The 14,752-nt window shown below is 51.3% G+C and overlaps 1 protein-coding gene across 1 annotated transcript; it reads right to left on the bottom strand.

Annotated features, from left to right (window-relative positions):
* Positions 1-3,713: 3,713 nt before the first annotated feature.
* Positions 3,714-9,621, bottom strand: PGLS (6-phosphogluconolactonase). The gene is made up of 5 exons (XM_060092149.1): positions 9,273-9,621; positions 5,633-5,740; positions 5,074-5,175; positions 4,632-4,772; positions 3,714-4,069 (listed from the first exon to the last, which is right to left on the bottom strand). Exons 1-5 carry the CDS (start codon positions 9,558-9,560, stop codon positions 3,932-3,934), a joined length of 777 nt encoding a protein of 258 aa, XP_059948132.1. The 5' UTR covers positions 9,561-9,621; the 3' UTR covers positions 3,714-3,931.
* Between the last annotated feature and the right edge of the window lie 5,131 nt (positions 9,622-14,752).

The following is a 14,752-nucleotide window of genomic DNA, read 5'->3' as shown; positions in this document are numbered from 1 at the left end:
GAGCAAGGTCACCTGAGGGGCCTGGATGCTGCGGAGACCAGTGCCTGGGGTCAGAAGCCAGAGCATGGTCCTGGTGTGGTGTGGGATGCCTGCTCCCTGCCCGGCCCCGCCCCCTGCCCCGCCCCCTGCCCTGCCCCACCCTGCACCTGTGTCCTCCCAGTTCCCCTGTGGCCAAGTCCCCTAGGACTGGTGGTTTCTGTAGGGGCTGCCCCGGGTTGCGGGGGTGGGTGGGAGACAAAAGTCCTAGCTGGCCTTGGAGGACAGATGCAGGGCAGATAACAGCTGAGAGCAGCTGTTGGTGTGGGGTGGCAGGGAAGGGGGGCTGGGCAGAGATGGGGAAGCTAAATCCTGTACCTACCCCTTGCCAGGTGACTCTGGATCCCAATGGGATCCAGTCCAGGCCCAGCACCAGGCTGGGAAGACAGAAGTGGACTGACACCCCGGGTCCCTGGGGTCAGTGCTGGGGTAGGGGGAGCGGGTGGGGAGCCACTGGCCACTGCTGTGCCGTGGACTCGTGGCTGTCTCCCTTCGGTTCCTGCTTTGCCAGTCCATTCTCTGCCGGCGCATAGAGCCCTGGACTGGATCGGATTAGTTGGGCCTTCCCACTAATGGCACCTGCTGTTGCCCAAGCACGGCCAGGCTATTTTCCTTCCAACCCTCTACTCTGCTTTTCTCAATCTGTTTCCACTCAGCCCCGTCCCACTTCCTCACTCTCACATCTGAGTGATCAACCCAGACAAGACGTTGAAGGAAATTTCACTTTCTGTGGTTTCGGCTTTAAGGTTTCAATTCCCACATGCCTCTCCCACCAGCCTCCCCTGGTCCTTGGAGCCAGGCAGAGCTGATGGGTGGGACATGAGCAGACGCAATCTGGGCCATTGCTGCAGTCCTGACGCAAAGCAGCAGCACCTCGAAGCATTCAAGGCTCTGAGCAGGACTGCAGCATGGCCAGGTGCAGAGGTCACGACTGGCCTTGGGTGTGCAACAGGAGCTCGGCCAAGTGAGTGGGCAGGGGATTGAACCGTGTCCCCCAAAAGGATATGTCCACAGGCCACTATCAAAAAAACAGAAAACAGGGGCTTCCCTGGTGGCGCAGTGGTTGAGAGTCCGCCTGCCGATGCAGGGGACACGGGTTCGTGCCCCGGTCCGGGAAGATCCCACATGCCACGGAGTGGCTGGGCCCGTGGGCCATGGCCGCTGAGCCTGCGCGTCCGGAGCCTGTGCTCCGCAACGGGAGAAGCCACAACAGTGAGAGGCCCGCGTACCACAAAAAAAAAAAAAAAAAAAAAAACAGAAAACAAGTGGTAGCGAGGATGAGGAGGAATTGGAACCCTTGGGCACTGTTGATGGGAATGTAAAATGATACAACTGCTGTGGAAAACAGTATGGAGGCTCCTCCGAAAATTAAAAATAGAACTACCATATGCGTTATGACCCAGCAATTCCACTTCTGGACGTATATCCAAAAGAACTGAAAGTAGGCTCTCGAAGAGATATTCATCCACCCGTGTTCACAGCAGCATTATTTACAATAGCTAAAACACAGAAGCAACCCAAGTGTCCACTGACCGGTGAATGGATAAGTAAAATGTGGTATATCATATCTTAAAGAGGAAGGAAGTTCACACACGTTACAACATGGATGAACCTGGAGGACATTATGCAGAGTGAAATAAGCCCGTCACAAAAAGGCAAATACTGTATGATCCCAGTTACACGAGGCACTTAATAGTAGTGAAAATCATAGAGACAGAAAATAGTATGGTGGTTGCCAGGGCCGGGGAGAGGGGAGAATGGGGAGTTAGTGTTTAATAAGTACAGTTTCAGGGCTTCCCTGGTGGCACAGTGGTTGAGAGTCCGCCTGCCGATGCAGGGGACGCGGGTTCGTGCCCCGGTCCAGGAGGATCCCACATGCCGCGGAGCAGCTGGGCCTGTGAGCCATGGCCACTGAGCCTGCGCGTCTGGAGCCTGTGCTCCACAATGGGAGAGGCCGCAGCGGTGAGAGGCCGTGTACCGCAAAAAAAAAATTAAATAAATAAATAAATAAATAAGTACAGTTTCAGATTTACAAGATGAAAAGAGTTATGGGGACGGATGATGGTAATGGCTGCTTAAAACTGTAAATGTATTTAATACCACTGAACTGTATACTTAAAAATGGTTAAGATGGTAAATTTTATGTGTATTTTAACACAGTTTAAAAAAAAGAATATGTCCACATCCTAACCCCTGAAACCTCAGAATGTGATCTTATTCGGAATAGACATCTTTACAGACAAAATGAGTTAAGGATCTTGACATGAGCTCATCCTGGATTTAGGGTGGTCCTATATCCAATGACAGGTGTCCTTATTAGAAGAGGACAGGAGGGAGGGCTTCCCTGGTGGCGCAGTGGTTAAGAATCTGCCTGCCGGGCCTCCCTGGTGGTGCAGTGGTTGAGAGTCCGCCTGCCGATGCAGGGGATATGGGTTCGTGCCCCGGTCTGAGAGGATCCCATGTGCCGTGGAGTAGCTGGGCCCGTGAGCCATGGCCACTGAGCCTGCGCGTCTGGAGCCTGTGCTCCGCAACGGGAGAGGCCACAACAGTGAGAGGCCCGCATACCGCAAAAAAAAAAAAAAAAAAAAAAAAAAGAATCCGCCTGCCAATGCAGGGGGACACAGGTTCGAGCCCTGGTCCAGGAAGACCCCACATGCCGCAGAGTAACTAAGCCCGCAAGCCACAACTACTGAGCCTGCGCACCACAACTACTGAAGCCTGCACGCCTAGAGCCTATGCTCTGCAAAAAGAGAAGCCACCGCAATGAGAAGCCCACACACTCCAACAAAGAGTAGCCCCCGCTCGCCACAACCAGAGAAAGCCCATGCTCAGCAACGAAGACCTAATGCAGCCCAAAATAAATGATAATAAATAAAATAAATATTTTTTAAAATCTTATCTATAAAAAAAGAGGACAAGAGGGAGTTCCCTGGTGGCCTGGTGGTTAGGATTCTGGGCTTCCACTGCCATGGCCTGGGTTCAATCCCTGCTCTGGGAACTGAGATCCTGCAAGTTGAGCGGCATGGCCAAGAAAACAAACAAACAAAAAAACAAGACAAAAAAAAAAGGAGGGCTTCTCTGGTGGCGCAGTGGTTGAGTCTGCCTGCCGATGCAGGGGACACGGGATCGTGCCCCGGTCCGGGAAGATCCCACATGCCGCTGAGCGGCTGGGCCCGTGAGCCATGGCCGCTGAGCCTGCACGTCCAGAGCCTGTGCTCCGCAACAGCAGAGGCCACAACAGTGAGAGGTCCATGTACCGCAAAAAAAAAAAAAAAAAAAAAAAAAAAGGAGGACAGGACACAGAGAGACACACAAAGAGAAGGCTATGTGACAACAGAGGCAGAGATGAGTGATGTGTCTACAAGCTAAGGAAGGCCAAGAATTGCCAGCAGCTACCAGGAGAGATACCTGGGATAGATTCTCCTGCAGAGCCTCCAGAAGGATGTAACCTTCCTGACATCTTGATTTTAGACTCCTGGCCTCATGAACTGTGAGACAATAAATTTCAGTTGTTCGAAGCCACCTGGTTTGTGGTACTCTGCTATGGCAGCCCCAGGACACTCATCCAGGGTGCCCTTCCCTGCCCTCCACGTGCTGGGATGAGGGCTGCAGGTCAGGCCCTCCACCCGGGGACCAACAGTCCCACTGCCCACCAAGGATCACGAGACAGCGGAGACTTCAAATAGATGTTCCTTTTAATAACTGAGTCACCCAGAGCCACGGCCCATGGGCTGAGCCCCTGTGCAGGGCTGGTGGCCAGACTCTATCGGCTTCCAGTGGCACCGCTCGGCTTTCCTAAAATTAAGCCTGGAGTGGGCTGGCAGCAGGGCCCAGACTGGGAAGATCCTAGCCACTCGGGTTGTGCATGGTCCCAGCTGTAGCATCTCAGCACCAGTTACAGGGTGGAATGCTTCTCGAAGGGCACGGTCAGGAGTCGGGCCGCTGCCTCGTCCAGGAACCAGCAAAGCTTCCCAGTGCGGGGCTGGACCAGGGCGGCGGGGAGCGGGTTTTCCTCCTTGTCCTCCAAAATGCGCTGTGTGGAGAGGGCAGGAGCGTGGGGCCCTGCCCGCACCCCAGCACCCTCGGACCTCTCCTACCCTCAAGAAGTGATATCGCCCATCCCGGATGTCCTAGTTTCAAGCAATCAGGAGGGATGGGGTCTCTTCCTTTCTATCATCTGTGACTGTTTAATATGGGGGTCAGCACACGTCTTCTACAAAGACCAGAGAGTCACTATTTTGGCTCTACAGATCACACCCCGTCTCTGTTGCAACTACTCAGCTCTGCTGTTACAGGGCAAAAGCAGCTTTCTAAAGTGCTTGATTTCTTTATTTCAATTGTTTTCTATTTAACAATTAAATATATATGTATATGCATTAAGTGCTACGAATTTACCTCTGAGCAGTTTTGGCCTCATGTCATCCATTTCATTTCATAATTGTTAACTCCTAACTAGCCTGTATTTGCAGTTTTCATCTCCCCTTCAACCCAAGAATTACTGAAATATCCTGGGATCTCGTGCTTTCAGCACAGTAGTGTCTAGGGCCATATTCTATGCCTACAACCTTCTTGGGAAGGGGGCCCTCAGCTGTTACCTTCAGAACAGCTGCCTTGCCTTCTCCAGTTGCCACAAAGATGATAGTTCGAGCTGCGTTCAGCACGGGAAGTGTGAGGGTCACGCGCTGTGGAGGTGGCTTTGGGGAGTCGCTGATAGGGGCCACAATCTTCTCCCGCTCCTGGGGAGGGAGGCCCAAGGTAGAGACAGGAGGACAATGTCACTTGACCTCTTGAGTACTCACACATGCCAAGCATTGTCCATCCATCGTTCCATCCCGCCCTGCTAATCCTGTGGTACTCGATTTAATGTTCCTGTTTTAAGATGGGTGAACTGAGGCTCAGAAGGGTCAAGCCCAGCGGGCATGCCTGTTGGCAGAGGCTGACTCACACCATGCTGTAGGCACCTTCCAGCGCTCTGGAAGCCCCAGATGGCAGAGGCTGGGGCTCAGACATGAGCAGGGCCTTCGTGGGTGTGCTCACCTGCAGGAGGGGGTGGTCTGGGAAGAGTGAGCAGGTGTGGCCATCGGGACCCACACCCAGAATCAGCAGGTCGAAAACCGGGATGGAGTCCCCTTGGAATGCCTGGGTGAGGAAAGAAGACAGTCCCAAGAAGTTGTAAGGGAAGGGCGCAGAGGACACAAAGAAACAGTTGTCAGAAAAACAAGTCGTTGTAACCCAGTGAGAAATGCTCAGCCTCACCTGCAAAAAAAGGAACTCTAATCTACAAGGTTCCACATTTCACTGTCCAACTGGCTGACAGTGTGGGTATACAACTGTCCCCAAGATTTGAAGACCCAGGCCCACTACCAGGGTGTCAGAGACCAGGCCACCTTTAGGGTCCCCCAGGGCAGGGCTGTGGCCTCTCAGAGGGGGGATCCTCAAAGGGGGCTCTGCAGGGTGAGGCTGGGTCTGCTGACTGCCCCCAGGAAGAGTTTCTGCCAGTGATAAGCACACAGTGTCCCCAGCAGGGGGGCTCCGGCACTCTAGGAGAGGCCTTCGGATGGATGAGGTCTTGCTGCAGCTGCTCCGAGGGACTCACCTGTCTCAGCTTCTTGGCATAGTCCTCAGCTGCCTCCTCCACGGGCAGCTCGGGGTTAATGGTGATCACCTGGTTGTCGGGGATTGGCAGCCTGGAGAGCAGGTGGGTCTGCAGCAGATGGAGGCACAGTGTCACCAACAGAAACACACAGTTTCTGGTGGCATGGGACTTGCACCTATGACTACCTGGATCCTCCAGGTGAGGACATGACTGTCATTATACCCACTTCCTGTGTGAGTGAGGATCCCAGTGGATCCCAGTGGCATTCCGCCAGGGGTCTTTCAAGTCCATGGTGCTTGGGGGCCTCCTGGCTCCAGCCTGCACCTGTTTGGCCACGCCACAGCCTTGTTTCTAAACCCCCAGGGTGGGGAAAGGTGGGTGTGGGATGAATTGGGAGATTGGGATTGACACATATACGCTACTATGTATAAAACAGATAACTAATGAGAACCTACTGTATAGCACAGGGGACTCTACTCAGTGCTCTGTGGTGACCTAAATGGGAAGGAAATCTAAAAAAGAGGGGATATATGTGTATGTATAGCTGATTCACTTTGCTGTACAGCTGAAACTAACACAACACTGTAAAGCAATTATACTCCAATAAAAGTAAACAAAAAAACAAACAAACCCCCAGGGTCCTTTGGCCTTCAGGATAAAACCTAGCCCCTCTCTGCCCTCCACGAGGCCCTGCTGACCTTCCTGCCTCAGTGGGTACACCAGCTGCTGACCCTGCCTGGGAAACTCTTACACATCCCTCAAGCTGCCTCGTCTGAGCAGCCACCCCTGCCTGCACCTCCCCCATACTGCTGCCTGGTGGCATGACATGTAATTGTGAAAAGCACTGACTTCCCTTCTGGGCTGCCACTACGGGGTGAGCGTACCCAGCACATAGCAGGCACCCCAACCTAGGATCCGTGGGTTTAATGCAGAAGCACCTGGAATCAGGCCTCCCGCAAGGCAGAGGGCTCTAGCCCTCTCCCGTGGAGATGAGCCCCAGGGCCTTGGATCTGCTCTGGGATGGATGCTGGCAACCCCCACCTCGGTGCCTCCTTTTAGGCAGCGACTAGCTCAGCTGAGGCAATGCTGAGCTGAACCACAAAGTAAAAGCAGGTAAACAATATCGTTTTTGGAGCAGTGGGGGAAGGCGGCAGGGACATGGGATAAACCCGCCAGACCTTATGGTGCTGACCCCCCTGAATGCTGGCCTGAGTGTGGGCTCTGTGTTGAGGGTAGTGGGGAGCCAAGGAGGGTGTGTGAGCTGGGGAGGAGCACGATCAGATCCATCGTTGGAAAGACCTGCTTTGTCCAAGGTTCCCATCAATACACACCCTTGGGGATTGTACTGAGCAAAGCCGGATGGAGTACGGGTGCCCCATTTCTGTCACCTGAGTCCCCTCCTTAGCTGCCCTGCCCCACAGGGTCAGAGCCATTCCCTCCTCCTCAGTTTGGGCTTCCAGGGAGCCCAAGGCTGGGCATCGGTTGGGCAGGTTCCTGGAAGCGGAACTGCTGGTTGATCGGGTGGACTCTCTCTAAACACTTTGTAGGTGCTGAGGAACCATCCCCGGGAAGGTGGCCCCAGCTAATCCTCCCAGCCTGGACAGCAGAAGGCCCATAGAACAGGGTGAGACATTCACGCTTTGAGAGCCCCAAGGTGCCCGGGGTCCATCCTCAAGGAGAGGAATACCTCTGCATCCCTGTACCAGGTTGCTTAGTGCCCCCCCAAATTCATGTCCACCCAGAACCTCAGAATGTGGTCTTATTTAGAAAGAGGGTCTTTGCAGTTGTCATTAGTTAAGATGAAGTCACAGTGCATTAAGATGGGCCCTAAATCCAATGACTGGTGTCCTTATAAGGGGAGGACACAAAGAGAAAATAAGAGAAGATGATGTATAAGCAGAGGTAGAGGTTGGAGTGATGCAGCCACAAGTCAAGAAACGCCTGGAGCCACCAGAAACTGCAAGAGGCAAGGAAGCCTCCTCCCCTAGAGCCTTTGGAGGGAGCATAGCTCTGCTGAAAACACCTTGATTTTGGACTTCTGGCCTCTAGAACTGTGAATCAACGCCTGTTGTTTTAAGTTACCCATCTGGTGGTACTTTGTTACGGCAGGCCCAGGGAACTAATATGATTCCCCTCACAGGGGAACTGGCAGAAGCAAATCCTCGCCCCACGTTTGTTCCCACTGCACAGCTTTTGCCTCTACTCTACCCTCTGCCCCAGCTCACCTGTGGTGGGCTCCTCACACCTTCTGGTTACAGCCCAAACGTCACCTCCTCAGAGCCCCCCAATGCCCACCATCCTGGCTGAAAGATGCTCCGCCCTCTTCCCTGGCACTTTCTACCATCTTACACTATTATCTTTTGTCCAAACTGCATTATGTTATGGCTCGGAGTGGATTTCCCTTATTTATTGCCCTGTGTGTTGGTACCCCTTGCCCCACGATGAGCCCTGCGAGGGACCTGTCCCTAGTGCTGGATACATGGACACGCATTGAATATCCATGCAACTTTCTCTTTGACTGTTTTGTTAGAATTCTGTTACTTGAGCAAGTACGGCTTTTCTAATTAAAAGTCTTTCAAAGTCACGCAAAGTAAAAAGAAACAAGAGCCCACTTTTAAATTAGGCTCTGGGGGAAGACACACAGGAAAGCAGACTTAAGGGTGGCCCCTGTCCCTGCTATGGGTCCCAGGTGCTCTCTGGGGGGCTAGGCCAGGCAGGTTCATACCCCGGCTCCATCACTGGTCACTAGGTGACTCTCCTCTTATGGCCTCGGTTTCTCCATCTATGAAATGGAGGTACTAACAGCCCCCAGCCTCATAGGCTATTGTGGGGTTTCATGAGATGATGGATAAAGCACTTGGTAATCAGTAAACCTTCCTGCTTATTACCAAAACAAACAAAAACCCATCACCTCAAGCTTCCTTGTGAAGAGAACTTAACACATACAGAACCTGAGCGATCTGAGGCTTCTGGCCAAACCTGCCCCTCCCACACTTCCCTGGGTGGGTTTTCCTCCTCCATCCATGGCAAGAAGAGTTGACTGAGACGCGGGGGGCTGGGGGGGAGGTGTGGGCACCCAGCTCAGACCACAGATCCTCCAAGCCTCAGTTTTCCTGCTTGTAAAACGGCGGGCAGGGGGTCCCCTGATTCTGTAGGAGTCTGGGGCCCCAGGCCAAAGATAACCAGTCACGGAGTCATCAGCGCCACAAGCTGTGTGGAGACCATCGAGAACTCGTCCAGGTTACAGATGGGGAATCTGAGGCCCAGGTTCCACAGCAGATCCCTCCTACCTGGCTCTTCCCTAACTCTGCCTTTGCACGCTACGAGCCTCCGGCGCCTGACTTTCTCTAGGTCCCTGGAATGGGCCACTCTGTTTCACCTCCACGCCTTTGCCCATGCCATTCCCTCTACCTGGCTACCGGATAAAGCATCAAGAGAGGCTTCAAGGTCCCCACTTTCCACCCGGGTGGCAGTGGAGGTGCAGCCAGATGGGACCTCAGGGCACCCAGCAGACCATTCCCAGATCCAGTCCAGATAGAGGCAGTGGGCACGGTGTGACCCTGCAATACCCCCGTAGCCTGGTTCAGGCGGTGGGCGCGGCCTTCTCAAAGTGACCCCCGGCGGCCCCCGTAGCTCTCACCCGGTAGAGGCCGTACGTGCTCTCGGCGTGCTCGAAGGGCACGAGGCGCTCGTCGCAGAAGCCCAGCGTCCAGCGCGCGAGGCTGGCGGGCCCGGCGGGGGCAGCGGCGGTGGGCAGCTCGCGGGCCAACATTGAGACGAGGCTGCCGCCTGACAGGCCGAGCGTGAAGCGGGCGCGGGCCCCCGCCAGGCAGCATGCTGCCTGCTGCGCCACCAGTTGTGCCAGCGACGCGCCCAGCTCTTGCGAGCTCGAGAAGACTGAGATGAGGCCGGGGGCCGGCGCGGCCATGGCGACGGCGGCGGCAGGGAGGCGGAAGCCCTCCCGGCAGCCGCCAGTGCGCCTGCGCGAAGCCTGGTCCTGGTACACAGCTCTCGGTGCCTTAGGGCGGCTGCCTGTAGCACATGCGCAGTCCCACGAGTGAAATCCCGGCGGGTCGGGCGGCCGGTCCGGCTACGCGCATTGATTCTTTGCGCGGTCATAGAACTCTTTCCTGGGCTGCGGCAGGCGGAGCAGGTGCAATTGCGCTCAACCTCCCGGTATCAGGGCGGGGCCAGAGAAGGGAGCTCAGAGCTTCCAGGCTCGGGAAGAGGGGGACCTGGGATCGGGTGGAGGGAGGTGATTTCCTGGAGGAGGGCGCATTTTGGTGGACTTTGCATTCCTGAACTTATGTTTGTCTTGCTGGTATTTGTCGTCTCTTTAATTAAAATATAGACTTGATGAGGACAGGGATATTTGTTGTGTTCACCGAGTCCTCCAAAGCCCCCTGAACTATGGCACAGTGTAGGGGCTGAAAATACACTTGTTGAATTTCTCCTGCATATTCTCTCTGGAGACCTCTGTGTCTCTCTGAGGACTTAGAGAGTCCTCCACCCTGGCTCTTGCCTGGAGAAGCTCCCAGACTGAGGCAAGTGGGCCTTGGCTGATAAGATAGAATATTCAGGGAATAACATGGGCAGGGAGGACTGGAAGGGGTTAGGAGGCCTGGTGGGTCAAAGCTGCTGGACCACGTCTCAGAAGCAGAGAGTTTAGGAGAGTGTAGTAAGTGCAATGAGATTTGCATAGGTAGTGCATCTTTAAAATAAGTAGCAAGAAAACAATTCCATTTACAGTAGCATCAACGAGAATAAAATACTTAATAAATTTAGCAAAAGAGGTGCAAGACTTGTACACTGAAAACTATAAAACTTTGCTGAAAAATGTTGAAAGATGATCTAAATAAATGGAAAAACATCCAACGTTCATGGGTTGGAAGATTTCATATTGTTAAGATAGCAACACTCCCCCAATTGGTCTAGAGATACAATGCAATCCGTATCAAAATTCTGAGAGCCTTTTTTGTAGATAGTGACAAGCTGACCCCAAAATTCACATGGAATTGCAAGGACCCCGAATAGCCAACCAATCTGGAAAAAGAACTAAGTTGGAGGACTCACACTTCTTGATTTCAAACTTACTACAAGCTACAGTAACCAAACAGTGTGCTATTGACATAAGGATAGACATATATATCAATAGAATAGAACTGAGATGAAAAACAGCAACAACAAACCGTATGTCTTTGGTCAGTGGATCTTCAACAAGGGTGCCAGAACCATTCAATGGGAAAAGAATAGTCTTTTCAACAAATGGTGTGACAATTAGACAGTCACATGCAAAAGAATGAAGTTGAGGGACTTCCCTGGCGGTCCAGTGGTTAAGACCCTTCTCCCAACGCGGGGGCATAGGTTCGATCCCTGGTCGGGGAGCTAAGATCCCACATGCTGCATGGTGCAGGCAAAAAAAAAAAAAAAAAAAAAAAATGAAGTTGAACTTTGTAGTAGGCAGAAAGATGGTCCCTGCTAAGGTGTCCACACTGTAATTCCCGAAACCTGTGAATATGTTAGGTGACTTGGCAGGGGGGAATTAAGGTTGCAGATGGAATTAGGTTGCTAATCAGCTGTCCTTAAAAGAGATTACCTGGATGAGCATAATGTACTCACAGAGGTCACTAAAAATAGGAGGAGGACCAGAGAATTGACAGCATGAAAAAGATTCAACCCACTGTTGCTGGCTTTGAAGATGGAGGAAGAGGCCATGAGCCAAGGAATATTGGCAGTATCTAAATGCTGAAAAGGCAAGGAAATGGATTCTCTCAGAAGCTCCAGAAGGAATGCAGCCCTGCCAAACCTTTATTTTAGTCAAGTAAGATCCATTTCTGACTTCTCACCTTCAGAGCAATAATTGGTGTTATTTTAAGCCACTAAGTTTGTGGTGATTTTTTACAGCAGCACTAGAAAACGAATACAGATCCATACCTCATGCCATACACAAAAATTTAAATGGGTCAAAGACCTGAATGTCAGAGCTAAAACTAAAAAATTCTTAGAAGAAAACAAATGCAAAACTCTTTCTGTCCTTGGGTTAGACAATGATTCCAAAAGCACGAGCAACAAAAGACAAATACATAAACTGGACTTCATCAAAGTGAAAACCTTCTGTGTTTCAAAGGATACTACCAAAAGAGTGAAAAGACAACCCACAGGATGGGAGAAATTTGCAAATCATATATCTTATAAGGGTTTAGTATACAGAATATATTAAGAACTCTTACAACTCCAAATAGACAACCGAATTAAAAATTGGGCAAAGGGTCCGAATAGACACTTCTCCAGAGAAGGTATACCAATGTGATTCCAAATGGCCAATAAGCACATGAAAAGATGTCCTGTTTATTAGCCCTCAGGGAGATGCAAATCAAAACTACAATGAGATATCACTTCATACCCACTAGAATGACTACAATAATAAAACAAGTAGTGCTGATGAGGATGTGGGAAATTGGAAACTCACACACTGCTGCTGGTGGGGATATAAAATGATGCAATCACTTTGGAAAACAGTCTGGCAGTTCCTCAAAAGATTAAACATAGAGTTACCGTGTGACCTAGCACTTCCACACCTACGTTTATACCCAAGAGAATTCAAGACATGTTCTCACAAAAAACTTTTGTGTGAATGGTCACAGCAGCATTACTCACGATAGCCAAAATGTGGAAATAACTTAGTGTCCATCACCTGGTGAGTGGTTAAACAAAATGTAGTCTCTCCTTACAATGGTATATTGTTTGGCCATAAAAAGGAATGAGCTACAACTTGGATGAATCTTAAAAACATATTGAGTGAAATAAGTGAGACACCAAAGACCACATATTATATGATTTCATTTCTATGAAATGTCTAAAACATATATCCGTAGAGACAGAAAGTAGTACTTGCCAGAGGCTGGGGAAGGGGAACGGGGAGTGACTTCTAAGGGACATGAGATCTCCTTTTGGGGTGATGAAAATATTCTGGAACTAGACAGAGGGGACGGTTGCATAACCTTGTGAATATACTAGAAGCCACTAAGTTGCACATTTTAAGAGGGTGCATTTTACGGTATATGAATAATAGCTCACTTAAAAAATAAACCAGTGATTCAGGCACATGAGACAGCAGGAGCGAAGGCGCTGAGGCCAGACACAGGCTGGAAACAACCATCTGTGGAACAAGGGAAAAAGCCTGCAGGATGACAGTGCTAGCCAGAGCCTGGAATCTTCCCCCGAGTGACGGAGACCCTCAAGGGGCGTGGGGCAGGGATTCAGCCTGCAGCCGTCCGTTCTCAGGAAGCTCTTGGCCCCCAACTCTCCTCCTCCACGTGCCCTCTCGGGCAGCTGCTGCTCTTTTCTGGTCCCTCATGCACTTCTCAGCCCCTGCCTCTCACAGTGTACTTGCCAACGCCAGGCTGGGGCATATTTCTTCCCACATCACAAATAAAGACATCCCCTCTGTGCACATCCTTCCAGGGCCCCTCCAAAAAGGAGAGGCTCGAGGCACAGCGTCTTCGGATCCCTAGCTCTCTTCCTGATTTACCGAGGGTCCCGGGGGCAAGTCACAGAGCTTCTCATTTGGTATAAAAAATACAGAGCTATCAAGCCACGAGAAGGCATAGAGGAACATCAAATGCATCTTGCTGAGAGAAGCCAGTCTGAAAACGTTATACATGGTGTGATTCCAAGTCCATGACACTCTGAAAAAGGCAAAACTGTGGAGACAGTAAAAAGATCAGGGGTTGGGGTAGGAGGAATGAAGAGATGGAACATGGGAATTTTAGGGCAAGACAAACTATTCTTTGTGATACTATAACAGTGGATGCATGTCTTTATGCATTTGTTGAAACCCACAGAATGTATAACAGAGCGAACCCTAATGTAAACTGCGGACTTGGCTTAATAATAATGTATCTACATTAGCTCGTCAAGTGTAACAAATGTAGCCCACTAATGCCAGATGTTAATTATAGTGGAAACAGTGGCGCAGAGGTGAGAGGGTATATGGGAACTCTGTATTTTCCGCTCATCTTCCTGTAAACTTAAAACTGCCCTAATAAGTAAAATCTATTAATTTTATTATTTTTTAATAAGTTTATTTATTTTTGGCTGCGTTGGGTCTTCGTTGCTGCGCGCAGGCTTTCTCTAGTTGCAGCGAGCCGTGACTACTCTTCATTGCGGTGCGCAGGCTTCTCATTGCGGTGCGCAGGCTTCTCGTTGTGGTGGCATCTCTTGTTGCAGAGCACGGGCTCTAGAGCGCAGGCTCAGTAGTTGTGGCGCACGGGCTTAGTTCCTCCACAGCATGTGGGATCTTCCCGAACCAGGGATTGAACCTGTGTTGCCTGCATTGGTAGGCAGATTCTTAACCATTACGCCACCAGGTAACTCCCCTATTAATTTTCAAAAGCAAACAAACGCAGACCCTGACACTAAGAGACATCAGGATTATTTTCTTGCTGGTCTGGAGAGAACTTCTTACACTGCTGCAACTAGCGTCACAAGCTTTGCAATGAGAAAGGTCCCCACTGGGCCACTTTCTCACCAGAGCCCCTCCCTGACAATGAGTTCACTCCCCTCCCTGTGCCTTCAGTTTCCTCATCGGTACAACAGGGACCATGATGATACCTTTGGAGGTGGTTGGATGTCTGAAGGGATGTTACCCAGAATGCACTTGCTTATCAGCACACCAGGGAAGCTCCATCCCCATCAGCAACAGATCCTTCTCCCACCCTCACTGGGCATCTCAGAGGCTATACCTTACACCCCCCTCCTTGCACTGTGGGCAGCCAAGGACCAGCTCCACACATCAATGGTTCATCCATCCTTGAGCTGGCTGAGGACTCATCCACCCCCCATCCAACCCCAGGGTCGCCCCCTGGGTGCCCCCTCCTAGCAAATGCTCCATTGTCATAAGACTTTCTTCTTCTGTCCCTTGAAGTGGAGATGAGACAGACATTATAATTCTGGAGGGGGGACAGCTGAAGGTGGGAGCTGAGAGTATGAACTCTGGAGCTCAATGTCCTGGGTTCAAATCCCATCTCAGACAGCTACCCTTGCAGGCTCAGTGGTTCTCACCCAGAGCTATGGCCTTATGTGCTGACCCCACACACAGAGGGCCTCCCTTCCTGGGGC

This window comes from Mesoplodon densirostris, chromosome 3 (assembly GCF_025265405.1).
Source record: "Mesoplodon densirostris isolate mMesDen1 chromosome 3, mMesDen1 primary haplotype, whole genome shotgun sequence".
Classification (NCBI taxonomy): Eukaryota; Metazoa; Chordata; class Mammalia; order Artiodactyla; family Ziphiidae; genus Mesoplodon; species Mesoplodon densirostris.
Note: the sequence above shows the minus strand (reverse complement) of the source record. Positions and strands in the feature narration are given on the sequence as shown.

Excerpts from the sequence above, each read along its gene's own strand:
- PGLS (XM_060092149.1), bottom strand. The coding sequence starts at position 9,560 with ATGGCCGCGCCGGCCCCCGGCCTCATCTCAGTCTTCTCGAGCTCGCAA. Across the intron at positions 5,741-9,272 it reads GCACGTACGGCCTCTACCGG|ACCCACCTGCTCTCCAGGCT; the intron begins GTGAGAGCTACG and ends CATCTGCTGCAG. Across the intron at positions 4,773-5,073 it reads CAGACCACCCCCTCCTGCAG|GAGCGGGAGAAGATTGTGGC; the intron begins GTGAGCACACCC and ends CTCCCTCCCCAG.